Genomic DNA, 25,362 nt, shown 5'->3' with positions numbered 1-25,362 from the left:
TCGTGCAAGACTCAATTCCATACCTCAAAGGTCAAGGTCACACTTACAGATAAATCATTATGGAATGCTGCATATATGCATACACAGTAAATGATCGTGACTGGACTGTAGTCCATGCACGGACTTTAAAATTACTTGACACATACATGAGTTCGGTGCTTACACCAGACGGGTCGTGTGCAAGACCCATGACCACTTTGTTGTTAGTAAACTTTTCGGTATTGGGATAAATTACCAGCATTGAGTGGTTTCAGTAATAGAAAAGCCAGCAGTTTAAACACACGTTTAATAAAACTAAATACTTTTAAGAATAAGCATTGATGACATAGAATTATGAAATATTGAATTGAATTTCCGTACAACTATAATTTACCTTATGTCAATCTTAACTGTTGATATCACACACATATTTCGATATAGACTAAATGCATCAATGCAGTTAGTTTTTTTATGATTTTTAATTACTTCGTTTCGTACATTTGTATCTGTCACGACAATACAATATTCGAAAAATTCGTGAAACCTTACATCAAGATTGTATAAGTATGATACTGATTAAGTTGAGTACAAACACTTGGACGATTTCAAAAGAAATATATTACCTCAACCTTAGCTATAATATACTATTATGGTGTAGCAATTGTTATACAACACAACAATGATAAAAAGCAAACTACATTTTAAACACAAGGTATTGTTTCCTCTTGATAATAAGTACTGCACGCTTTCTTATGGTTCATTGAAAAAATAGCGATGGAATATTTCGTGATGACCTCATCATTTTAATCACTGATTTTAAAAATAAATATACATTTTTCCATTCTTCTTTTAATTTTACCTCGATTTTAACGAAAAACACACGTTAATACACACAGTGCATGTACGAACAAATATACTTCATTTTCGGTATGACATCATATGACCAAGATTTGGCACAGCTTACTACTCGAGTAATTAGATATCAAAGAATTGTAAGCAGTTAATAAAAGAAAGCTATTTCAGAGTATTAGGGCAATATACACCCGCTCTTGTACACCGAAAGTATAATTTTCTCTCATGGCAAAACAAAATATAAAACTTATGGTTCGCGCCCGGAAAAAAATATATGGCTTTCTTACACAATAACAAACCATAAGTCTCTATTTGAATTATCCTTTACTTTTCGGACACTTTTCTTATAAATATCGTTTTTGTGTCATGCTGATATCAGGTTCAGGCTATTTGACCTTAAATCATTTGCAATTGTCACAACAAACATAATTTCACAACCTTGTAAATCAGAGTTAAAAACGCGCGAATGTTAGAAAATAGTGCAACGACTTATTAGTTTAAGGTAGTAAATAATGGGTTGAATCTGTTAAATAGTTTGCAATAAACAAACGACATTATAAAACAATCTAAGATTACTTTTAAAGTTGCAAGAAGCATTCGCGTTTTGAAATGAAACGATGTATCATGACGCACTTGCAAGCTGGCAAAATGGAGGAAGTGACAGTTCCTTGACAATTTCAGAAATTACTAAAAAACGGTAAAAAACATGATAAGCGTTACGTTTACAGAGATAATGTGAATGATTATGTGCCTTATATACACACTCTAAGTATAAGATCATGTATGAATAAAAATGTATGCATGATGGGTAATAGAGTGAAACATAAGATGGGTATATAATTTTGCAAAGCTAATTTGTAAATACAGCCATGTATAACAATAAAATAACACCTAAAGGGACACGCCCAGAAGTCAAACCCACACTGTATAACAGACACAAACATACAAACAACACATACAGACCCATCTTGCATCAATATAGCTTTATCAATAAATTGCGGGCATTGGAACTGTCAGTTCAAATCGTCATCAATTATCAAATTTAGAAACTCGTTTGATAAATTTCGTTTTGAATGACGATTCATATTATAATCTTCCATTGTGTACAAAAACAGTTCTAGATTTCACATAAAAACTATAAAATAAAATTACGATTATGAATAACATCAATACATTCAAAGTATGAGTATGAGTGTGTAAACTGAATAAAACTACATTTCGTAAATAATGCTATACATTATACATTCGAAATTAACATTAATAAACATATCTTTACCAAAATAATATTGATAAAACACACAAAAACAAAAACGATTTGATTATGAAAACCCCGGTATTTACCTTCACTGTCTATGGAACCCCGGTAATTTGATTCAATACCGATGCAACATCTATGAAAACTCCGATATTTTCCTTCAATACAATGTACCTATGAAAACTCCGGTATTTTCCTTCAAAACGCAGTATTGTCCCTAAAAAGCTAAGAAAGCTCCGGTATATTTTTTCAATATCTAGGAAAACCCCGTTGCGCATTATACTTCAATGCCTCTGGGATGGGCACAGCTATGTGCTAACCACTAACCACGAAAAGAACATGTAAAAGTTAGATATTTCGGTTGTTAGTATGATACTTACTACATAGTATATAGTTAGATTCAAACAAACTATGGATATGTTGATAAAGTATTCAAACATACAATATATTGTAAACCAGCTTCATTTTGAATCATGCATTTACAAAAAAGCGATGTAACACTCCATTGTTAATTTAATCTAAGTTCGAACCAATCCGTACTAGAGGCATGCACAATGTAGTAGTACATACTTTTATTGGTTTAAATTTAAAATGAAAATATGTAAGGGGAAAGTAAATCTGTATGATATAAGAATGATGGAAGAATGTTCCAGTCCTTCCAAACTATGTCATGAATCTTGAAGGGCTTCACTTCCTACAGATCAAGCATGGCATTGATATATTCATTCAGCTTCTCCTAAAACAAATTGTATGGATCATGGATAGAGAGATGGAAAATTGGTAAAACAACAATGGACAAAACAAATATATTAACGATAACAGTCTACTGATATATTTATACTTTTCTGCCTCAACAAAAAATGAAAATAGGAGTACCTTAACTCTTTGTTTCCCCTCTTGGTCATCTCCGACATAGTCCTTCAAAGAAATAAAATGAAACATCAAAAATATTTGTCATTGTCAAGCCACAGTCTTAGGTTGTAAGGAATGACATTTCTGGTATCTTGAAAGTTTCTTGTATTAAAATGCTATACTTATTTCAAGGTTTGATTTAAACTGAATTACCTGTGGTTGCTCCGTGCCTTCTGTGCTTCCCGGTACGCCCATCGATATTCTGATCCCTTCAGCACCAGGAAGAATTGTGTTTGCATCCTTTGTTATATAAAAAAAATCATACAAATAGTTTGAATTGACTAAGAAGCGTTTAATTAATGGCCATAGTGAGACGAACTTAAATTAATTTGACAAAATAGAAGTAATGAAGAGTTTTCTGTCTGATTAGAAAATTCTTTAGAAAGATTGTTCTCATGTTTTTATAGTTTTTCAATCTTTCACTCACGTGCTGCTCTTCACCATCCATGTGTGTCTGCATATCATCTGCTACCTGGTAAAAAACAAAAAAACGTTTTGACCCTTATGCAGTATTTTTGGTCTTGTTGTTTTACGTATTCAAATTTTATGTAATTACATATAGTAGTTTACCTCATTTGACTTGGACTGTTATTACTTTTTTGTTGATTTCGTTTTATTTATGCACATCATAGAAAAATCACTAACTCTTACTAGTTAACTGACAGAACATTTCAAGCCCGCAATATCGCACATACAAAAGAAATAAAAAAATATTGGTTTGCTCAATATTGTATTTCAGTCAAAACAGACGCAAAGCAAGCAATATCAACTCACTTCCTTTGGGGACGTTTCGTCATCGTTTTCATTGCCTTCTTCATTCCTAGATTCAGCAGCAAACTAAGGAATATATTTCATTTGATTAATCTATTTAGGAAACACGAATACACATAACGTTCCGAAAAAGCCTGGGAAAAGAAAATTTTGTAAAATTGTAGTATGTTAGGGAACCTATGTACTGATATGACACATGTTTTTGTATTAAATATACCTTTAAAACATATTCTATCCAGTGAACTTACAGTTAATAAAGTGTCATTACAATCGTTCAGTAATAACAGCTGTTTCTTAATATATTAGCAAAATAATTAATACGCATTTTCTTAAGCGCAATTGCGACGAAAGCTATGTGCTTATACAATCACACTTGAGTCCGTTTCCTTAGTAGAAACCAACCAGTTCTGGTATCTATTTTGAGAGGTGTACCCCTGGTGTAGCTCGACCATACAACATCATGGGTGAGAGGCGGACACCCATACCATTGACCAACCCTCTACTTCTTATAATAAATTAATTAAATGGGTTATGTGATCAGTGTAAATCGTCATAATATTCTATATTGTAAATACTTTGGGCTCTTTTAAGACTAAATTTGTACAATGGACCATATTCAAAATATGAGATGAATAAGTATTAAACAAATCCATCTTTTAAATCTGTAAATTTGAGCAAATGATTGTTTAAAGAAGCACACATTACACATGTATATGTTACGCACCATAACATCGCAAATTTATTTAAAGTTTTTTTAATGTTATAACAAACGTCTTTTCATTGTTCGAAGCCATTTTGAATTTTGTTATGTACCCTTTACCTTTATTGCTTCTTTAAAATTGCCTTATTTGACATGTCTGTTGCTATGGCAATTTACATAACATAAATGTATATAAAACTTTTCCCTGAGGACTATAAATAACTTAATGATTATCAAATACATATCAAACTTATAGTTTGCTATAAACTGATAATTGCCCAACAATAAATGCATAAGACTTCTGTAGATTCGGCAGTTAAACGGGCCCTATCTAGGTAATTAACTTACGTCTGTACAATGCTGACTGATATCCAGCTCTCCCAACATGGCCAACACTTCGTTGTACAGTGACGTTATATCCTGTAGTTATAATCATCACCATTCCACAATCCTTCAGTAAGTGTTATGTTTAAATTTAAACAAAAATCAATTTTGCTCAAATAATAGCTCATTTAAGTAATCTTATATTCAATACCTGTTCATAAAATAAAAATATTGACGTCGGTTCTGGGTGATGCAATTGCAATGTAAACGGATGCCAGAGCTCGTCTATCTTCTCATTCATTTTTTTGTGTATACCTTAACAATTAATATTAACACCCATTTGTATATAGCTACTGAATAACTAAGTTATACCTATAATTATAATATTTTTTAATATTTTGTAATAATGGTAAAAAATAATTACTATAGTAAACTCGCAATCAAATAAAGCTGCAAAGTAACTTATCAACGGTGCTGGCCTTCTGGGATAGTCGAAGTCTAAATGGAATGCAGCTTAAACCGGTGCTAGGGGACTTATGAACAGTAATGTACTATATGGTATTATTGCTAATGAACTGTTTTAATCTACTCGCCAGTGTAAGTTTTATGCTTGGAATAGATGAGGTTTTTGATTTGCAGGATCGCATCCAGAATAACGAATACCATTAAGCACACGAACACAACATCTCGTCTATCAAAAACAGGTATATGAACTATAGAAATGTATTAAATGTACTATTTAAAACTTTATTTAAGAAACATTTTTTTCTAAAGATTGGACCAACCCTGACCAAAGGTACATTGCATAAGAAATAAACTAAAACACCCATTTCAAACTGGTATCCATGTAAGTACTTCTTACCTCTAGTGATTTATACTTTTTCGAGAACAAACTCAGTATCAGTTCAAGGAGATCACTAGCAGTGTGCATGCTTTCCAGACTGCTTCTTAAACGAGCTAAAACAGAATTTATTTTTTGTTTTATCATATTTTATGCATTTCGAATATAGAACTAAGCAAGAACATATTGGTACGGTTACGTTGTTTAAAGTTTGTGTCATTATAAGGTTGTTGTATAAAGTTGTGACACCGCTAGTGCCTACATTTAATTGTCACTATTTTCCTGAAAACAAACCATAAATTACACATTATGTGTGATGGAATAAGCCATTCAATTCAAGCATATTTAAATGATTTGCATGTATGAAGATGAAACGTTGTGATAATGTTGTAATGCATTGTTGTCTCAACGTTGTGTCAACGTTTAATTAAGGTTGTGTATTGGTTGCCTAAGTCACGTTGTCACAACTTTAAGAAGCACCCACGTTTATACGTTGTGAGAACGTTATGTTATTACATTAAAACAATATAAACGGTTTAAGTTGCTACAAAGTTGTCACAACATTGCCATTACGCTATTTGTTGGCTGGGAAATACGTAGTCGCATTAAATAAATCCATAATGCACATATAAAGGCTCTTTACCATAGGGGAAGCGTCTCACAGATTTGAAAATTCATACTACAAGTGACCGGATGGAGTTTGACAGGGCTTATTGAAACGCCGTCCGCAAAATATACTTCTCTATTTTTCCCCATAGGTTCTCGATGACTAAAACACTTTGGACCCAGAAATATTCAAAGATATTCCTGCACCAGGGATAGGATGTATACAATTTACATGCATGTTGTCTAAATACCCTGGAAGTGCCCGCCGCCAATTCAGTGGGGGCAAACATTGATAATTGCATTATAATCTTATATAGTGTTAGGACTATACGGATATGAAATAAGTGTGTGTTAGACGAGCAGCATACACAACGATTTTCGACTATTCTTAGTTGTCTTTATCTTTTGTGGTGGGATTGTAAGAACTTATTGAATTTTTTACAATCTTCAATTGACACTGATAGTTTTGAAAGTACCTAGTCCATGGTTGAATGCTTTGTTTTCCCGTAGCACTTGATGGAATGAATATAAATATGTGAGTTAAGGCGCTTCCAAACTGGTTTAACACAAGGTGTTTTTACTATGTTTTCACTGACCGTGCCGAGGTAGTTATCACAATAATATTCAAAACTTAGAATTTGTGTAATATGTTTGATGTCTTGTGACGTTGTATATCTGTAATCGTATTGACATTGGTGCTAGTGCTTTTAAATGAGATCTTGATTTAAAGTTAGGATAATGTCTGTGTTCATTGTGTCATTGAAAACTGAAAGGCATAATAACATATTTATACAAATTCTTTATCACCAACATGAATTCAACAATAAGCGTGTGGTGCACCCTTACCAGCCCTTGTTCGCAGCACTTGCAATACAGCATCATACGCTGAACGATATTTGAACTTGCCGGGATCACGGACATATATGTCCTTGTCGAGATTTGGGACAACACTACGGCCATCCTCCTATAAGCAATGATACTTATTGCAATGTCAGTCTAATAACTACATGCATATAATACATACTAATTCATGTTCAAACGTGTGATTATTGGTATGTTTCTTTTCATTTATATATATATATTCTTAGAATTTATGTTATTTTTGTGATAGGTTTGGATTAACTAATGTCGACTTGAATCTAACAAATAGAGGCGTGAAGTCCGAACTCTACAAGAAAGGCATGAGACTGCAACCAACTTGAGAAGTCTCAACTTGAACCAGACAGTGTGGCATAGCAAACATGCTGGCGCGGATGAAATATATCGAAGAAATAGTCAATAATAACATATTTTAAAAACCACGGTCAAGCCGAGCCGCATATTCGAAATTGGATATTTGTCTAAAACGCTTCTAAAGAGTTTAGTGTTAAGAGACAGATACATTATTAATGCTTAATTTTACATTCAGTGTCTTCTACTGAATTTGACGTTCACCAAAATTAAAACTACTGTTCCCTTACTGTCGACTGCTAAAACGTGTTGTCAACCTTTTTCTTTACCTGAACGCCATTGATCAGCTCGTCAGCATTTCTCAGAACTTTGAGTAGTCGTTTTGTCATATTTAGCATATTCAAAACATGTTTGTCCACAAACTCTGAAACGTATAAACCAATTATATTTCAGTAAGTCGAAAACATTTTAAACGCTAGAATACTGAAACGTCAATGTCTTTGTTAAAGAAAATGCTCGGAATTATAGTTTCTGAGAAATTCAAAATTGGAATCCAATATAAAAGATTGCAATGCAAGTGTTCAATCTTGGGACCCATACATAATGTCTTATGATGTTGTTTCATTTACGGTTCCTTATAAAGGTATATCAATAAAGATTTCGTGTAGATTGAGCTGTCTTTTTTAACTTTGATACTATTACGATAATACATAAACTATAAATTAAGGGAAAAGAACACCATTTTTGTAATTGTGTTTGTAAAAAAGGTTACCTAGCTTCCCAATTAATATTACCGCCTCCTCTTCTTTTGTGAACTGTATTTCGCCGCCGATTGCCTGGAATAATATACATTATATCAATATCAATGTACAAACCTATTATTAATAAAAGGATAAAATGCTTAAATTGCCATGTGTGAACGCATGTGAAAGACCCTTAAATAAAACTCACGTGCGGGTCGTTTTTGTAAGACATACTTCTTTCCATCAGTAGCTCTCTCACGTCAAATGAAAAAGTAACTTTTTCAAAATCCTACAAAGATTTCAACAAAAAAAGTAAACATGAATTGTGTTCGAGTTGTTAAGTCATTCGAATTAAAACATAAATGTTAATATTTTTTTACTGTATATAAGAGATGAAAACGTTTAAAATCAACAGTTTGTCTAGCATTGGATTAATTTTATCACTCTCCAAACTTATCTAATTGATTTGTCTTTTATTGTCCATGTTTTACGAGCATAGCCTATGTTTTATTTGACCACTTTGTCTGTACCAAGTCAATTTTCCATTTTACATCTTCCTGATTGAAGTTTATAATCTTTGATTTGTTAATAGAATAAACACTTAATTCTTCACTCTTAAAATGACAAAATTAAAAACTCACAAACTAATTACTACAATGCGTAAATGTATAATTGCTTCGGCCACAAACCTTGAAAGTCTGGACAACATCATCAACACTGTCGCTCACTTTTCCAACTCCGCTCGATATTTTCGGTAATACTTGTATTGAAGTCTTTAACGTTTCTGTAATATATAAATATGTTTTGCGAAAACAAAATTAAAATATTCTAAGCTTAGATATATCTTTGGCTAGCCCTTTAACTGCGACAATTCAACAGTAGGGTATACTAGAAATCTTTATTAATCCATAAATTATACAAATGTTTACTAGAATGATGCATTTAAAATATATATAAATAAATATATATCACTCTCTCCTCTATTTCTCTTTCTCTCTGTCTAATCACCTTTTTCACATCTGAGGGTGAGAATGGTATATGTGTCAGCCACAAAACCAAGGGGTTTACCAAGGAAACTCACAGCCTCACAAATCGGGCACAACTACACAAGTACTGATTTCTATCCCGGGAACGATTTAGGGATTGATCCTAAATGTTATAAGCCTTCTTCACAACTGGTCTTAAATAATTTAGCAAAAAAACAAACAAAGCCAAAGATCTTGTTGGCTGTATTTATCGTCGATGTTGAATGAGTTTGTTCACATTTACGTTTTTTTAATTGTAATGCTTCTATAAAGTACGCATTTTAAATACCCCATGTTTGCAAAACCATTTTGTACTGAGTTAAATAATACATCTTGAATTACAAGTGTAGTCAGGTTCCGGTAATTGAGCCAGCGGACATGTAACGCGGCAACCCAATAAAACTATAAAAAAGGAAATAACAAACTGAATGACATTTGCCATAAAGGCTGTTCATTACGTGTTGAAATTTCTGAGTCTTAGGAGCCGTAAAACCCGAAAACGCTAACATAAACATTCTGCGAGATGTAATTTTTGATAAATATAAATATAATTAAAACCAAAATATATATTTTGGAGGATGTTTTGTGTCCTGCTATACGAATGTTTATAATCTGAAAGGCTAGTAGCCCTGCGGTTAAACAAACATATTATTCATTGTCAAGTTTTAGGCAGTAAAAACGTTTAATAGGAATTCATATTGCAATATCGCAGTGTCTGGCTGGACCTTTGCATGTAACTGTGATCACAGGTATTCGGTGCATTGGTTTGACCCTCACCACTTGTACTCCCCCACCTTTACAGCCCACCAAAAGACCCAAAATCTCTCAAACCTATTCAGAAATTGATTAAACAACATAATATGACATTACACCCAACTTATAACTATTTCCCAACTGTGACTGTGACAACGTATATTATTAAGCGGTAGACATGAACACCTGCCTAAAAATCACATCTACTTGCTTAAAACGCCAACTTTGTCAAACGTTGAACAATCCTGAAAATACAATGATACTTTTCGTGGAAAGGCCTCCTATAAAGGATTAACCATAAATGCCATTGCTCTTCAAGTGTTAATCATCTACAGCTCAAAATGCTTTCAAAATGACCTAGTGAGAACACATATGACCGATTTCTTATCGCCCGGAGTAAAACTGTACTTATTTCAACATGTGCCAACGATATTCACCGATAATTTGGAATGGTATGACTAACTGATAATCCTATCGATAACTACATATGTGTATGTAATCCTTGTGAAAAAACACGATAAAGTAGTGTTTTGATTTTCTTTCAAACTAAATTCAACGGCGCTTGCTGACTCATTGGGATATGCTTGAATCAAGCACTTGGGCAACGTCGGTCGAATTAATTTAAAAAGAAAAAACAATAACCCTTTTTATCGTTTTTAGAACATATCGAACATACTTCACAGGTCAAGACTAATAAAATTAGACGGACGCCACTGGTTTTCCAACCGTACAACCATATGCTGTTATTGCCTGGGTGTAGTCGGGTACATTTAATATTCTTATAAAAAGGGGAAATCGAAAACATTAAGCGTATACATTAGTACTAAACAAAGGTTTATTTTCAGAACGGGTTTGACAAGTTGTTGAATGAATAAAATTACTTTTTGTATATTAAAGTTTGAAAGCAAAATTCAATTTAGACCATACCATACATGACGTACCCATATTTTTTGAAGTTCGCTCTGTTTTGTGTGTGAGCTTTTCTCTTTCCTTACTTAACCCGTCAATCTCGTCTTTAACAGACTTTCTCTTCTCTTCATTTTCTTGTTGGTTTCGTCTCACTTCTCTAAGGCCATCTCTAACGCTATCTAGATTATTCCAATCTATCCCCCGAATCAATCCAAGAAGGCCAAGGGACAGACCAGCTGCAAAATGATGTAAAACAAGTTATAGGGCCAAGGAAAGCTAGTTTAATACTTGTATAATCTTCAATGAAATATATTATCAATACCTTATAAGTGTTATAATAATAACAACCAAAACAAAACAACATCAAAAATAATAATAATAGTAATAATAATAATAATAATAATAATAATAATAATAATAATAATAATAATGATAATAATAATAATAATAATAATAATAATAAAATAATAATAATAATAATAATAATGAAAACACCTGTTAAGTTTCATTGTGATACGACAGGTAGTTTCAAAAGGGTAGCCCGGATAAAGTGTCTAGGCATCACTAGATACCAAAAGGCACAAAGAAGGCTCAAATATGATGAGCACAAATAAACAGCAATACTATAAAATTACCTGTTAATGGGACCAATGCAATTGCTGCAGTGGTAACAACTGCGTTCCAAAGATATTTAAAGGGATTGTCTCGTATTTCGATTAACTCGTCCAATCTAGTGCTTAATCGTTTTTCAAGTTCCCTAAGATTGTCGCATTGCAAACGCAGGTCTGCGAGTTTTTCATCAATTTTCTTTTTATTTTCCTCTGCCTCATATTGTGTCTTTTGTAAACCGGGCAGCTGTCTTTCGTAAAAGCCGAGTTGTTCTCGACAATATTTGGTACAATCATTTCCGTTCTGAATCACAAGATTGGCCATCGCCTGAACGTTGTGAAAATTACTTTCAAATTGTTTGACTGATTTCCTCGCATGCTGGAAATTTATGTTTTCATTTGTCGTGGCTCCTGTGAGGAGTTCTTTAATGGAAAGAATGTTTTCAGCATCCTTTGTAATAGTTTCAATCAACTTTTTCAGAAACCTCTTTGTTCCGTTCCTAACGTTCAATACTTTTTCAGATGCAGCTGCGTCACCTTCGATTTGACATGAAGATGCATTGTCAAACATGATCTTAACTTTCTTTTGTAGGTCTTTAGCGAACCGTTTTTGATTTTCTTGGTTCTTTTCGAATTCATCTGCTTTATTCTTTATTGTTTTGATACCGTTTTCCCAGTTCTCTAGCATGTCAGTACAATCACATACCGTTTTGCTGATAAATAAAAATAATCGGAGATTTTCACGAAAAGTTAAAAAGCGTTGCTTGAGTCTTTCAAAGACAGTGTTAACATGAATCAACGCCCCTCTCATCTGTATGGGATCTATAATTTCTGATTCTGAATCCAGTCGTATAATGGTGCGCATGTGTATTTCCCCTTTGCACCAGTCCAGTTCTTGTATGCATCTGTTTGTATTTGTAGATACATCTGTAAAAGGTTTTGTATCGATGTTTTCATCAGCAATGGACATAATCGTTGACAGTTTCTCGCTTCCAGTAACTAGACAGTAGATAAGCTGGAAAATGAAATTAAGTATACAAATATATTATTTGCAAATAAAAACGTTGTAAAAAAGACAACAAATATTTCTCAGAAATTTCATATAATAAACAAAATGATTATGAGTGATGAAAGTCATTTGCAGCAGCAGTCGTAGTTCATGTTATACAAACCTTATTTATTTTGTGCTCTTGGTCTCCCAGTTCATCTTCTCCTATAAAAGAACAAATTACGATTTTTGTCGATATTTTTTCTTATCAATATTCAAATTGTTTCTATGAACGCGATTGAAATCACAGGGATATAATTATAACCGTGGAAATTTTTATTTCATATTCTTGAAAAAGTTTTTATTTAAATTCATCATAATGACGTTGTTCCTTTATCTTAAAGATCATGTAAACAAAATAACTTGTGTTAGATATAACGATAAATATACAATATAAACTGATGTTTACTGAAACATTGTCGATCTGTCGCCACGTAAAATGAGCAAAAGCCGCCATTTCTATACTGTTCTAGACTATCGTCTGCTCTAACTGGTTTATCCGAATAAAGATCAATCAATATTTGATCGTGTTCGTCGATTCCAAGACGACCTTTTATGAATGTATGGACGTGAGAAACGTTGTCGGACGCTTCAAGTTGCACATGGAGATGTCCATCTGATGGTGTTCTTACAGTAACATCCATCATTTAGTAACAGTTTGCGTATTCACTTTATTTTAAAAGCATCGATGACCTCTATCCAGCGTTATCAGCCTGGAAAATAAATATATGAAGTGAATTTCAATTTCACAATATACATCTAGTTATTAAATTTAATCTTGAAGTTTGGTTAGCAGTCAACAAGCTTGTCAAGTAAAATACTCTGTTTTCCAAGCCACACCAAACTACACACTGTCGTGCAACAATGACTTATACTTTTCTTAACAATTGTTGACAAAAATAAGTTTAAATTCATAGCTATTGACGTTCTGATACATACTACTTGAGCAAAACATCTACAGGAATACATATACAATATGTCGAACATGATATGACAGTGTGCATTGACAATTTCTTTCGAAAGAACATTATGAACTGATCCATTCACTGACCTTGTTTTAAAACCACAACTATATTAAAATTTTATAAACAAACTTTGTATTTCAAATCCTAAACCAATTCAATTTTAAATAGCGTAACTAACTCTTTTCGGCACATTTTATGTTTTTATTGTTTTTTAATAATCATAAACAATTTGATATTTTGATGATGATTTTGATGATGGTTTATCAATTTGACAAGCATTTTGTTCACATTTTACACGGAATTTTGAACGATGTCTGACCCTACAAATCGTAAACGAGTGCCTCCACTCAATATTAAAATCGAAATATAACTGTATAATCAGCCAGTAATAAAATTCTGTCGACTGATACTTCCTAAAAGATGTTGAGTGCTGCAGATAAAGTAAGGCAATGATTTTTAGAATATACAATTTTATAAATTGGGAAAACGTCGCTTTGAAAGTGAAAGCATATTGTTAGTTTTAATCAATTAAAAATGTATCATTATTACTCGCATGTACGTATGATAAGTTTTAACCCTTGAATTAATAAGGTTCAATAAATAAGCTTTCACAAAGTTTTGGTCATTATCACGAAACACACAGTATGATAGTTATTTCCCTATCGTAAATAGACAAACGTTAAAACGGACCAGTCAACTAGTTTAATCGGCATTATCTGGTCACGAGACCAAACAAGTATAAATATGACATTGATTGTTTTGACTGTTGCTAGTGAAGCAATCTAAACGACTTGATTTTATTTGACATGACTTGCAAATCACCTCAGTAGTATGGCAATCTTGTTTTTTATTCTGTGAGTCTGTTAGCCTTGTTGAGTATTATATAACGACATATTAATTAATACAAGCTTTCAAATTTTAAATATATAATTTTAATGTTTTGGCTATTCTTGATCAAGGGAAAAGATCCTTCCACATTGAAGTTATAAATAATAAAATTAATATGAACTGCGACAAGGAAAACTAGGTCTCGAAGTATTATTTGTTTTATCAAAAAAGTTGCGGACATGCTATAAAATATATTTTACACAAAAACATGTAATTTCCATAAAAGTAACCGTGTTCTTTGAATCACATCACGCAATGGGAACAAAAGTGCGATAGTTGGTAACAAGAAATTATGATTTCAAAGTGTTTGCATTCGTCATACTTAGTGCATTAACTATTTCTACTTGTCGGCCAATGTGGTCTGTTACTATGATGTACTTGATGCTTTGGAATCGAAAAAAACCCACGTATCTCTATATTCATATTTTATCGAAAGCATTGCGCATGAAAATTATCATTGTGTCTGAAGGATTCCTTTAATTTAGTTAAAGGCAAATGGAATAGATGAATAGCTTATTATAAACACGTGGAAATATGCACAAATCCAATGACACCCAATATGGAATGGGATATCCGGTATATGTCGCATGCATTCAAATCGTACAATAATGAATGACAACTACAGGAGCAAGCCTAGTAACCACGTCTGCTTGTCGCGGTTACGTGTTTAGTCATTATAATTCACTAGGTTCTTTAGGATGGAAAAATATATATAATGATTCGGAATGGAAAAATTAACGTGTACCGCAGATCTTATTTAATCGAACGCTTTACGCATGCTGTAACGTGGTGTCACAAGGTTATGGAATGGTTTAAATTAAATTGAATAAATATATAATTATTGTTAATCATATTCTAAAAAACACTTTCACAGCAACAAGACAAATGCTGCGAAAGGCATCGCTGGAAGGATAGGTATTTTGGCCTGTTTGGGCAGGTAGCATTAAGTATGTAACATATATTTCTTGTTGACCTACCAAACGTTCTCACGACGTTTAGAATATTGATCTGAAACATTTTAACGTTGTACATGAAAATGGTATATCAATGCAAGATTTAGTGGGTGTCAACTCGTCTTAAGGTCTATATGCTCTCCATTTATTGATTGAAAACGGATTTTCAGCTCGAGGTTACCGCAACCTTGACCTTTGACGCAATGACCTCAAATCATTTGGGTGCATCTACTGATCACTACCAATCTGCCAACCTAGTTGAGGTATGCGTTCTTTAATTATTGATCGGGAACGATGGGGACCGATGGGCGGACGACCCGATTTCTAAATGCTGCACTTTTGGGGCATACAAATACAAGAAGGCCAAAATGACCCTATATCGCTCAACTGATTAAAATGGTCATGAGTAAAAATGGATGTTGCTGCTAGCATAGATGTAAGTGGTAGCAACGAAAGTTGGTAGTTGACAGGGACGTTTGTCTTTGCAAAGGATAATCAATATTTTACTACTGGTGTCAAGACATTGTCAACTGGTTGTTTCCAGGGACAATGGATGTGATGGCTAAGTTATCCTAGTGTTGCTATGGAAGTCAATACTTGCCAAGGAAGTCGTGGATTGATATATAGATGTAGGTAGTTGCTAAGGAAAAATATGGTTACTAAGGAAGTCTTTGGATGCGAATGAAGTCAAGATATTTTGTGGTTGCTAAGGGAGAAATTTGCTGGTAAGATAGTCGATCGTTGCTGAGGAAGTCATTTGATAAAAAAGATGTCATTAGTTGTTATGAATGAAGGAAGCTGGTGAGGTAAACATCGGTTGCTTTAAAGGTCATTGGTTGCTATGAGTGGAGGTTTTTGATGAGTAAGTCATTGGCTGTTAAGGAAGTATTTTGTTGCTAAGGATATTATTACTTGCTTATTGAGTCATTGGCTGTTAAGAAATTCAAATGTTGCTAAGGAAGTCTTTGGTTACTATGAATGAAGATAGTCAAGAAGAAAGAGGTTAAAAGAAGTCATTGGATTCAAAGAAAGTCATTGCTCAGGAAGCCATTGATTATTTAAGCATTTGGTGGATATTAAGAAATTATCTAGTTGTTATGATAGTTGCTGGTCGCTGAGGAACTCATTGATTGCCAAGGAAGTTATAAGTTTCTAGGAAAATCATTGGTGGCTTACGTAGTTAGTAATGCACTTTCAGATCGGATTTTCAAAATTGTACAATATTAATGTGAAAACCTGAGACCTGAAAATTCAGGAATATTATTTGAACAATCTATCCATAATGCACATCGACGGAGCAGAACCTCTTATGACGTCAAATTGAATATAAATCCATTCCTGAAGGAGAGCGTTTACTATGTCATTCAGGTTGTTAATGTCGCTTTTGAATTTTGCCCTCTGACCCTGTGACCAAGCTCGTCACAGATATTCCCAATATGGTTCATATTATATCTGGTATGAGGGCTGGCCAAGGCAACACGTTGACTTCATTTCTTTTCAGGACTTATCAGGTATTTAAAACGAGCCACTCTATGACGCGGTAGCATTATTTGTCCATCGTGCGGTCTATTGGCTATGTCATCCTGCGAGTTTGCCTAAGACGTCGCAAAACGGTCAATTACTTATACCGTTATCGCATGCTGTACAAGAAGTCGTTTGGAAACGACGTCGCAGATGCGTATTCTGCCAGATTTGGACGATCTGAGACACAGCCAGTTTGTTGACAGCGTTATTGAGAGCGATATGTTGCATCTGTGTGACTTCAAAACGTTCTACTAACGTCAGTTAGGTTTGAAATTTTAGCGAGAATCACCCATGCTTGAATTAGCTGATTTTCAGTTAGTCTTGGCATTTCAAGAAAGTAACCAATTTTGGTTGACATGTACCTTTCCCACGGTTTGAGCGTACAAATTTATTGTAATGTCACGATCGCTTTACAATCAAAATTCTAAATAATGTATCCTACATCGGGTCAACTAATAACCCCGAAACGTAACTATCACATCGACAACCTGTTAACATGTTAAACTGTTTCATTTATTTATCTGAATATTCATCGAAGTCGGAATATAGACATTTTGGTACGATATAAATTGTTGGCCCAATATGAAAATAAATGGGATCAATGCTTGACCAGTCCTGAACCTATATTATGTTGGAGGCGTGATATAGAACCACATCTATTTACATACAACTAATTATGCGGTATTCGTCGACTGGCGTAACTACACTCTTGTCGATTGTCCGTACGGCTGGCGAAGCTAGTTGATAAAAACAATAACATAAGTTATTGTCTTATATATGTATGTTTGTATAATCTTGAAAAAAACTTCCAAACATAGCATAGTAATATGTTTAAAATTATCTAATGATGTTATGTAATAAGAAAATATAAACCCATTGTGAATACCTTGCAGCAACTCATTAAATAATACATGTATACATGTGTACATGCTGTGATTGGACCAGACATTTAGGACCATGAGTCGGAACGAAATTGATTCATATCGGAATGAAAAAAAAACACACTATGGTGTTGAATTATTATATTTTTAAGATAATTACCTGGGGTATTTACTCGACTACTGCAGTGTCATTGTAAGATTAATAATTGTTTATTGTCGTCCTGTTTCCTAGATGTTTATGAGTTTTTACCAGTGTAATAACAGTTTAACAAAACCTACTCATGTTAATCATGATTATTTAGCTGTTGACATAATTACAGTTGTCATGTTTGTTTCGGTATGTTTAGTGTGATATCAACTATTTAAGTAAACGCTCGACCACCTTCAGCACTCTCAGCGCTTTGATTACTTAAGGAAATTAAAAATGGAAATGTCATACCATGGTAATGCAATGCAAATGCTTTTAGATCGGTATCATCTTTAAGCTTTGGATACATAAGGTAATTAATTGAATTGCAGATTGGATGATTTTCTATTTCACAAATAAGGTTAAAAAGTAAAAAACAATATTTCAAAAACTTATGTTGAAGCCTCGCAGACATAAAGACAATTGCAATCGTAGCTTGTCATATCTGGTGTAACTTAATCTTTAGTATTGACATTATAAATATTGCGTTTTAAAATGTAATAAAAATACTTAGTACGAATTCATATTAAGGTGGAATCGATACGAGTACTAAATATGTATCTATTCACTTCATTGTAACATTGGGCACCTTATGTTATTAAAATGCTTCATTTCGGTTGAAATGTCGTCAAAATTAATATTCTTACGACTTCGTTGGGTTCAAAGCAAACACAAAGGCACCTTAGTCAGTGTGCACATCAAATGTTTAAATATTACAAACAAGTTCAAATGTTTTTAAAGGTCGGTTTGAATACGAATGAATAAATACAAAAGAGCCTTCTTGTACGATATATGATGTTGAATATTGATAAGTTTTTCTCTACGGGTTTGCCAGATTTACAATCGAGCTAGTTATATCAAACTGTGAAAAATACAATCTTTAATTTTACATTTTAATGCAATACATGTATATAAATACTTGTCTGGTTGACATGCCCGCTTTACACAGGACAAAAGCTGGCAATTATTTAAAGTAACCTTAAAATACACATAATGGCCAAAAGGATAGGATTAATGTTGAATGGTTCCAAGAACTGTAGACACTGTCAATAGATAATACAGGTTCTAAAATCCTTTGTCGATCATTATTTTCCAACATGCCTGCTAAATCATGTTTTTCATATACAATGGTGTTTCGACTAAACATCTCATTCACTACATTTTCTGATTCATTTGTTTATCTCGGGGAGGAAAATATATGTACTACTACTACTACTACTACTACTACTACTACTACTACTACTACTACTACTACTACTACTACTACTACTACTACTACTACTACTACTACTCTACTACTACTACTACTACTACTACTACTACTACTACTACTACTACAACTACTACTACTACTACTACTACTACTACTACTACTACTACTACTACTACTACTACTACTACTACAACTACTACTACTAGTACTACTACTACTACTACTACTACTACTACTACTACTGCTGCTGCTACTGATACTGATACTGATACTGATACTGCTAGTGCTGCTGCTGCTGCAGCTGCTACTGCTACTTCTGCTGCCGCTACTACTACTACTACTACTACCACTTCTACCACTACCTTTATGAATACCATCATCACCACCACGACCTCCACATCCACATCCACCACTACCTCTACCACTTCCACCACCACAACCATTACCACTACTGACACCACCACAATTACCACAAACACCTCAAATACCACTCCCTCTACCATCACGACCCCAACTACCACTTAATCCATCACAACCACCACCACAACCACCACTAGCAGCACTGACACCACTACAGTAACCAACATCACAAATACCACCACAACTACCACCACCACTACCACTACTACCTCTACCAGTCTCTTTTTAATGTTTGTTAAATTTTCTGGTGATTTTACGAAATACATGATGATTAATATGATGATGAATATGATGATGAAGATGATGACGATGCCAAACATCAAAATTCCAACTATAAGAATAAATTGATGTATTTCATTTATTATGTGTATTTGGTGAAAAACCCTTTTATTGGATCTTGTTCAGTTGCACAAAGTGCAAACACACACAATACACACATTTACTTATACAAACGGGCAATATACTTTTGTAGAATTTGAAAATGAGCGAACGATTTGGGATAATACCTTGGCTTTAACTCAATATCCCGAATGGATATAATTAGAGTAAAGTACAGTTAAGGATAACCTTCAGCAGTTCTTTTTTCTTCCTCTCCTGTTGATATACTTCATTAAATGATACAAGAAACTGTAGCTGGATGCAACTCTGATACATATGATTTGTAAACATGATAGATAGGTTTGTGTTGTTTCTGACTTCCTGTTGTCGTGACGATTCTCGCAATATACAATATTCCCGATACAGTTAATTGGTAAATGTAAGTCATAATACATTGTATAATAAGAACGCCGCGGAGCAAACGCAAACGTTGGCCTGCTGTGTCAAACAAGCAGCATAAGTCAATAATTATGAAAGCAAAAGCTAAGGGCCTTGTCACACATGTGGGCATTGTCTCTTGCAACATTTGTACCACGCTTTGAATATCTTATTACATGTTTTAAGTTAAGACCAAGGTTTAAGTCTTTGCCCAACGTCAGTGAATCACGAGGTCACTGTTACACAAGTCTACTTGTGGCTTTAACGAGTTTGTATAGCCTTGACCTGACACATGTCCCAACAATCATCAACAATCTATTAGAAATTTGAGCTTTATCGGAGGCAGCATCAACTTGAAAACAAAGAAGAATAACGTAAAAAAACAACAACACACAACTGATAAAGTAATTTAAGTACTCACTGTGATACAATACGTAATGGAAACAATCCATACGCGAGACAACAATAGTATGCATTTTAGGGGAGTTGTGGCTTAGGGCAACCATTTTTAATGACCATTAGCTGCGGCTATGTTGTCTTAAAAAATTAAACAATTGTTGGTATATTATAAATAATATATAAATGTTAGTCAATGTCATTACACGATTTTAGTTGATAAAAATAATGAAAAATAGATAAATTAGAACAATTATATGCGGCAGCAGGAACCGATTCGGGTCCCATTGATCTGTAGTCGATGACCATATATCCTTTGCACGACAGTAGACAGATAACACAAAGGGTTTCATCAACCTTTAAATAGTTTATAAGACTGGTGGCATTTATCATCATTGAATCAAAAGCTGTTAATACATTTTGTTTCATGGCTTTCACATAAAAAATCGCCAAAGTTTAGCATCTGGGATCAAATGAACTCAGTAATTGGCAAATTTCAATTGTTATTTTATCAAACTCGGACAAAATATCCAAAGCTTCCACCCAGGCTATATCATACGAGAATGTAGTATGAAGAACCCTCACGTAAAATACCTGTTTAATTAGTTTAAGGGAAATTTCACCTTATACCTTCCAGATAATTTCAACGCTGTTAAGGCCGTGGTAAGTGCCGCCTGACCGAGGTCTTGCCATCGATGAACCAAAACACCAGGCTTAGAAAGGAAGAAATGAGGAAGCTCAATGGCCTACGGAACGGGAGGTTGTAGGCTCGATTCCTGGCCACGTCTTACCGAAATACATTAAAAGTTGATACAAGAAGCTACCTTGCCTGGCGATTGACATTTTAAGGTATGTGCTTGGAAAAGTGATGTACTAAGTACTGGTTAACCTACACATATTTTACTTCACATATTTTAGTGTATCGGTGCATAACGAGCACGCAGAAGTATCAAAGGATCTTTTCGAAATAAGAGCTGTCCTTTCCGCGTGCTTTTCCTTCACCATAAAAACAAAAAGGACTATGTTTGAAATGAGTGCTTACACTTTCACGGTTTATTCTTGAACTCAATGTCTAAAGAAATTATAACATCCATACAAATACATGTTGGGTGATATAGAATCACAAAGTACATAGTCTTTGGTTGGTATTTAACTATAACGATTTCATGGGGCAACATGCACATTGAAGAAAAATATGTCATGGGACACCATGCACAGAATTAAAGGGCGGAGTAGGCTCATCACGAGCTTTGATTATAATAAATGTTTGTTAAGTATTTCACTTTCCAGCGGAGAAATGAAGGGTCACGAGGTGAACGGCTATCGAAACTGGAAATAGCTAATGAAATGTCATATCATTTAAGATTCTAATTTGATCCAGTGTGCAGGTGACTCTGACTTTAGTAATTGTAGAGTTATGCCACTTATTCTGTTGACAACAAACAGTTGAGGGTTGTCTTTTGCTCAAAGTCATTATTTGTTTACTTCCCAGACTGAAGACCTATCTGAGAGTGACGAAGATAATGGCCCGCTCTCTATATAATGAAAAAATATTATCCAAATTACATTATCATGTGTCAATTAAAATATCTATCTGCATGTTTGACAACAAATTAATTGCAAACAATTATTACCTAATTTGTAGTTTTTAGTAAGGCATACGTTTATTTCTATTTCTGTTTTATAATAAAAACATATATTTGAAATAGTTAGATTTCCATGTAAATCACAAGAGGAAAACGTTATATTTAATCTTGAATTCAAACAGACATTGTTGAAACGTTCGCCACATCTATAATTATACAAAACTGAGTCATGAACACATAACAAATTATGATGCCATCATTTAAAAGAAAGCACATTGCCTTAAAAGGTGTGTTTTAAAACAAAATCTGAGATACGATTTCATCGTCTGTACATAAGTTTTCTTAAATTGAGATTCATTTCAAAAAAATGAAAAAATGTCAACAGCGGTACATTTATATCACTGTGAATCTGTAGAGTCCGATGTTTTACCTGGCAGTTTAATTTTGAGCAATTATACGTTGAGACATTCTGTCCCCTTTAGTGCGATACCACAATTCAGCATTTATCTTAAAATTTTTTATCACATGTCCAAATGGGTCATCCTGCACTCTTATATTATAGCCTTATATAACCCCATAGATCGACATGAGGTGTGCTAGAGGTATGTACTACGCCGCCTTTAGCGCTTATTCAACGCTTTGATTAATTAAGGAAATTAAAAACATAGAATAGTCATGTCATGATCATGCAAAAAAAACCCATTCATCATGAGAATGCCCATAGATCGGTCTCCTCTTAAAGCTAAGGACATATCGATGCTATGTTTCAAAAAGTCTGATGATTTCTTATTTCATAAACAATTGTGTAAATTGTAAGCACGAAAAACATATATGTTGTTAAAAAACTTTAAATATTAATTCCAAAACTAAGATTGAAACATCGCAGCAATCAAAACGGTTTAAATCGTAGCATGAAATCATTTTTTTTATAAAATTATCACGACACAAATTGTATAGCTTAATCTTTTGGCATTATAAATATTTGCGTTTTAAAATGTAATAAATATACTAGTAACAAAGAACATTGTCATTTTATAATGGTTTTGTTCATTTGTAGTTGCAATCTTTGAAATACTAATAGAGCCCTGTATATAGACCCTGGGTACGAATTAACATTAAATTTGAATCAATGTGCGTCATAATAATTAAAACTATTCATTCCATTGTGACATTGATCACCTGATGCCATTAACATATTTAATGTCGGATGAAACGCTGTCAAAATTAATAACCTTCATGACTTCGTTGGTTTTAAATCAAACACAAATGCACGCTAGTCAATGTGCATATCAAATGTTAAGATATAACAAAGGCGTTAAAAAGATTTTGAAAGGCCCGTTTGAATAAGAATTAATACACACAGAAAGGCTTTTTAAATGATTAAGAATAAAGTGTTGTATTTGATTTTAAACATTTTGTTTGCATATATGCATATAAATTTTTTTCAACAGGTTTCCCAGCTTCAAAACCAAGCTAGTTTCATCAACATAGGACAGAAAATATAGTCTCTAGAATAACAGTTATACACAACATTTTGCCTAGTGACCTTACTTTTGAACCAATAGAACTTGACATATGTACATATGTTCAGCAAATGACTTAAATCACAAACTATTCAGTTCCAAAACTACAACAATGGAGAGTAGCCAATGGTCTGATAAAGTATAAGCATGGTTTCATTTACTACCATGCGTTAAGGCCTCACCAAATTAATTTTCTATTCGATCACTTTTCAAGCAGAAAAAATGAACCGAGCGGCAAAAAACAAACACTTTCTTTCATTTCGAAGATATAACGAAACACTTAAAGGTGAGTTTAATAAAAAAAAAACGCATACTAAAGGCAAGCGATTTTTTTGAATGTATGCAAGTTTCTTGATCACATTATGATTGTTTATACAGGTCTGTAATGAAATCAAATCAGCAATGAAGTTTCACATAAACGTTTGAAAGAAAACTTCACTAATTGTACTGTGTTGTTATATACACATGTACTTCTGTCGAAACACCTTCGATTAGAGTTTTATACATTGTTACACACTGGGAAGTTGACATTAGGGAAAGATTAATGTGTTTGTGCAACTGTCGTCTATTCGAAAAAAAACAACCCAGGACACGAGGACATGTAATCTGAACAGTGTCACAAGATCGGATAATCTACTTCTCTAACACACCACTTATAAATTGATTCGAAGTTCATTCTGTTTACTGCTGTCAGATTGGTACATTTATGTCCAAAGAAACGGGACATATTATGAAATTGCTCACCAGAATCACACTTTCTGCTCGGTTGCCTAGGATTATTGTTCTGGGTTCGCCCCAAGAAATAAAATGGAATATAATGTCATGTTAGTCATGATTAGGCGAACCGCAAAATCTCGACAAATTTCTACTTTCGGGAGCGAATTATAATTAAATTAAAAAAACATTCTGACACAGTTGTCGCAAATACAAAATCAGCGCAAGAGTTCACTTCAAATTTAAATCGGAGGCTGTTGGCACCTTAAAAATTGTGAAGCTGTTCCACTAAAAACTACAGATACATGATAAAAAGTAAGATAAAAACGCTGTTTAGAGGAACATAGGAGGTACCCAAACGACACAAAGGATGAATTTTATTGACGACTAAAGAACTCAATCTCTGCTAAACTTGGAATGGCGATAAAATGCTGGAAATAGTTAAAATAAAATACTTAGTAATGATTTTAATGTTTAGTCTATAGATACAAATCTTAGCGACACAACACATAAGCGAATTATTTTTAATGGAAATATTAAATTGTACTTACTGTTATATTAAATAATCCGCTAGATACATTTCAAACCGTCCGCACCGGTTAATCGCACATAATGATTACTTACAACCGGGTCGATATTCATTTGTCACAATATAATTGTTATATTAGGTGATCCTCAGTGATACTACGTATTTTCAGAAATCGTAGTTCAGTTCAATCGCTTAGAGCAATACTGACGTGAACATATACTAGCTTAGTGTGTATTAACCACAGTCTTGCAGTGAATGTCAAGGTCAAATGCTCCTGGATTTATTACAACCGCGTGACTCCGCCGCTGCGAAAGAAGTTCCATACTACGAA

The 25,362-nt window shown here is 33.6% G+C and overlaps 1 protein-coding gene across 1 annotated transcript; it reads right to left on the bottom strand.

Annotated features, from left to right (window-relative positions):
* Positions 1-278: 278 nt before the first annotated feature.
* On the bottom strand, positions 279-25,208 carry LOC128232130 (uncharacterized). The gene is made up of 17 exons (XM_052945509.1): positions 25,054-25,208; positions 12,906-13,209; positions 12,621-12,661; positions 11,476-12,463; positions 10,873-11,076; positions 8,843-8,937; positions 8,362-8,442; positions 8,183-8,246; positions 7,740-7,834; positions 7,087-7,204; positions 5,656-5,750; positions 4,818-4,889; positions 3,773-3,835; positions 3,426-3,470; positions 3,152-3,238; positions 2,963-3,004; positions 279-2,822 (listed from the first exon to the last, which is right to left on the bottom strand). The coding sequence occupies exons 2-17, from the start codon at positions 13,141-13,143 to the stop codon at positions 2,781-2,783; spliced, it is 2,370 nt and encodes a 789-aa protein (XP_052801469.1). The 5' UTR covers positions 13,144-13,209; positions 25,054-25,208; the 3' UTR covers positions 279-2,780.
* Between the last annotated feature and the right edge of the window lie 154 nt (positions 25,209-25,362).

This window comes from Mya arenaria, chromosome 4 (assembly GCF_026914265.1).
Source record: "Mya arenaria isolate MELC-2E11 chromosome 4, ASM2691426v1".
In the NCBI taxonomy this organism is placed as follows: domain Eukaryota; kingdom Metazoa; phylum Mollusca; class Bivalvia; order Myida; family Myidae; genus Mya; species Mya arenaria.
The sequence above is the reverse complement of the archived record's forward strand: the minus strand, read 5'-3'. Positions and strand labels throughout refer to the sequence as shown.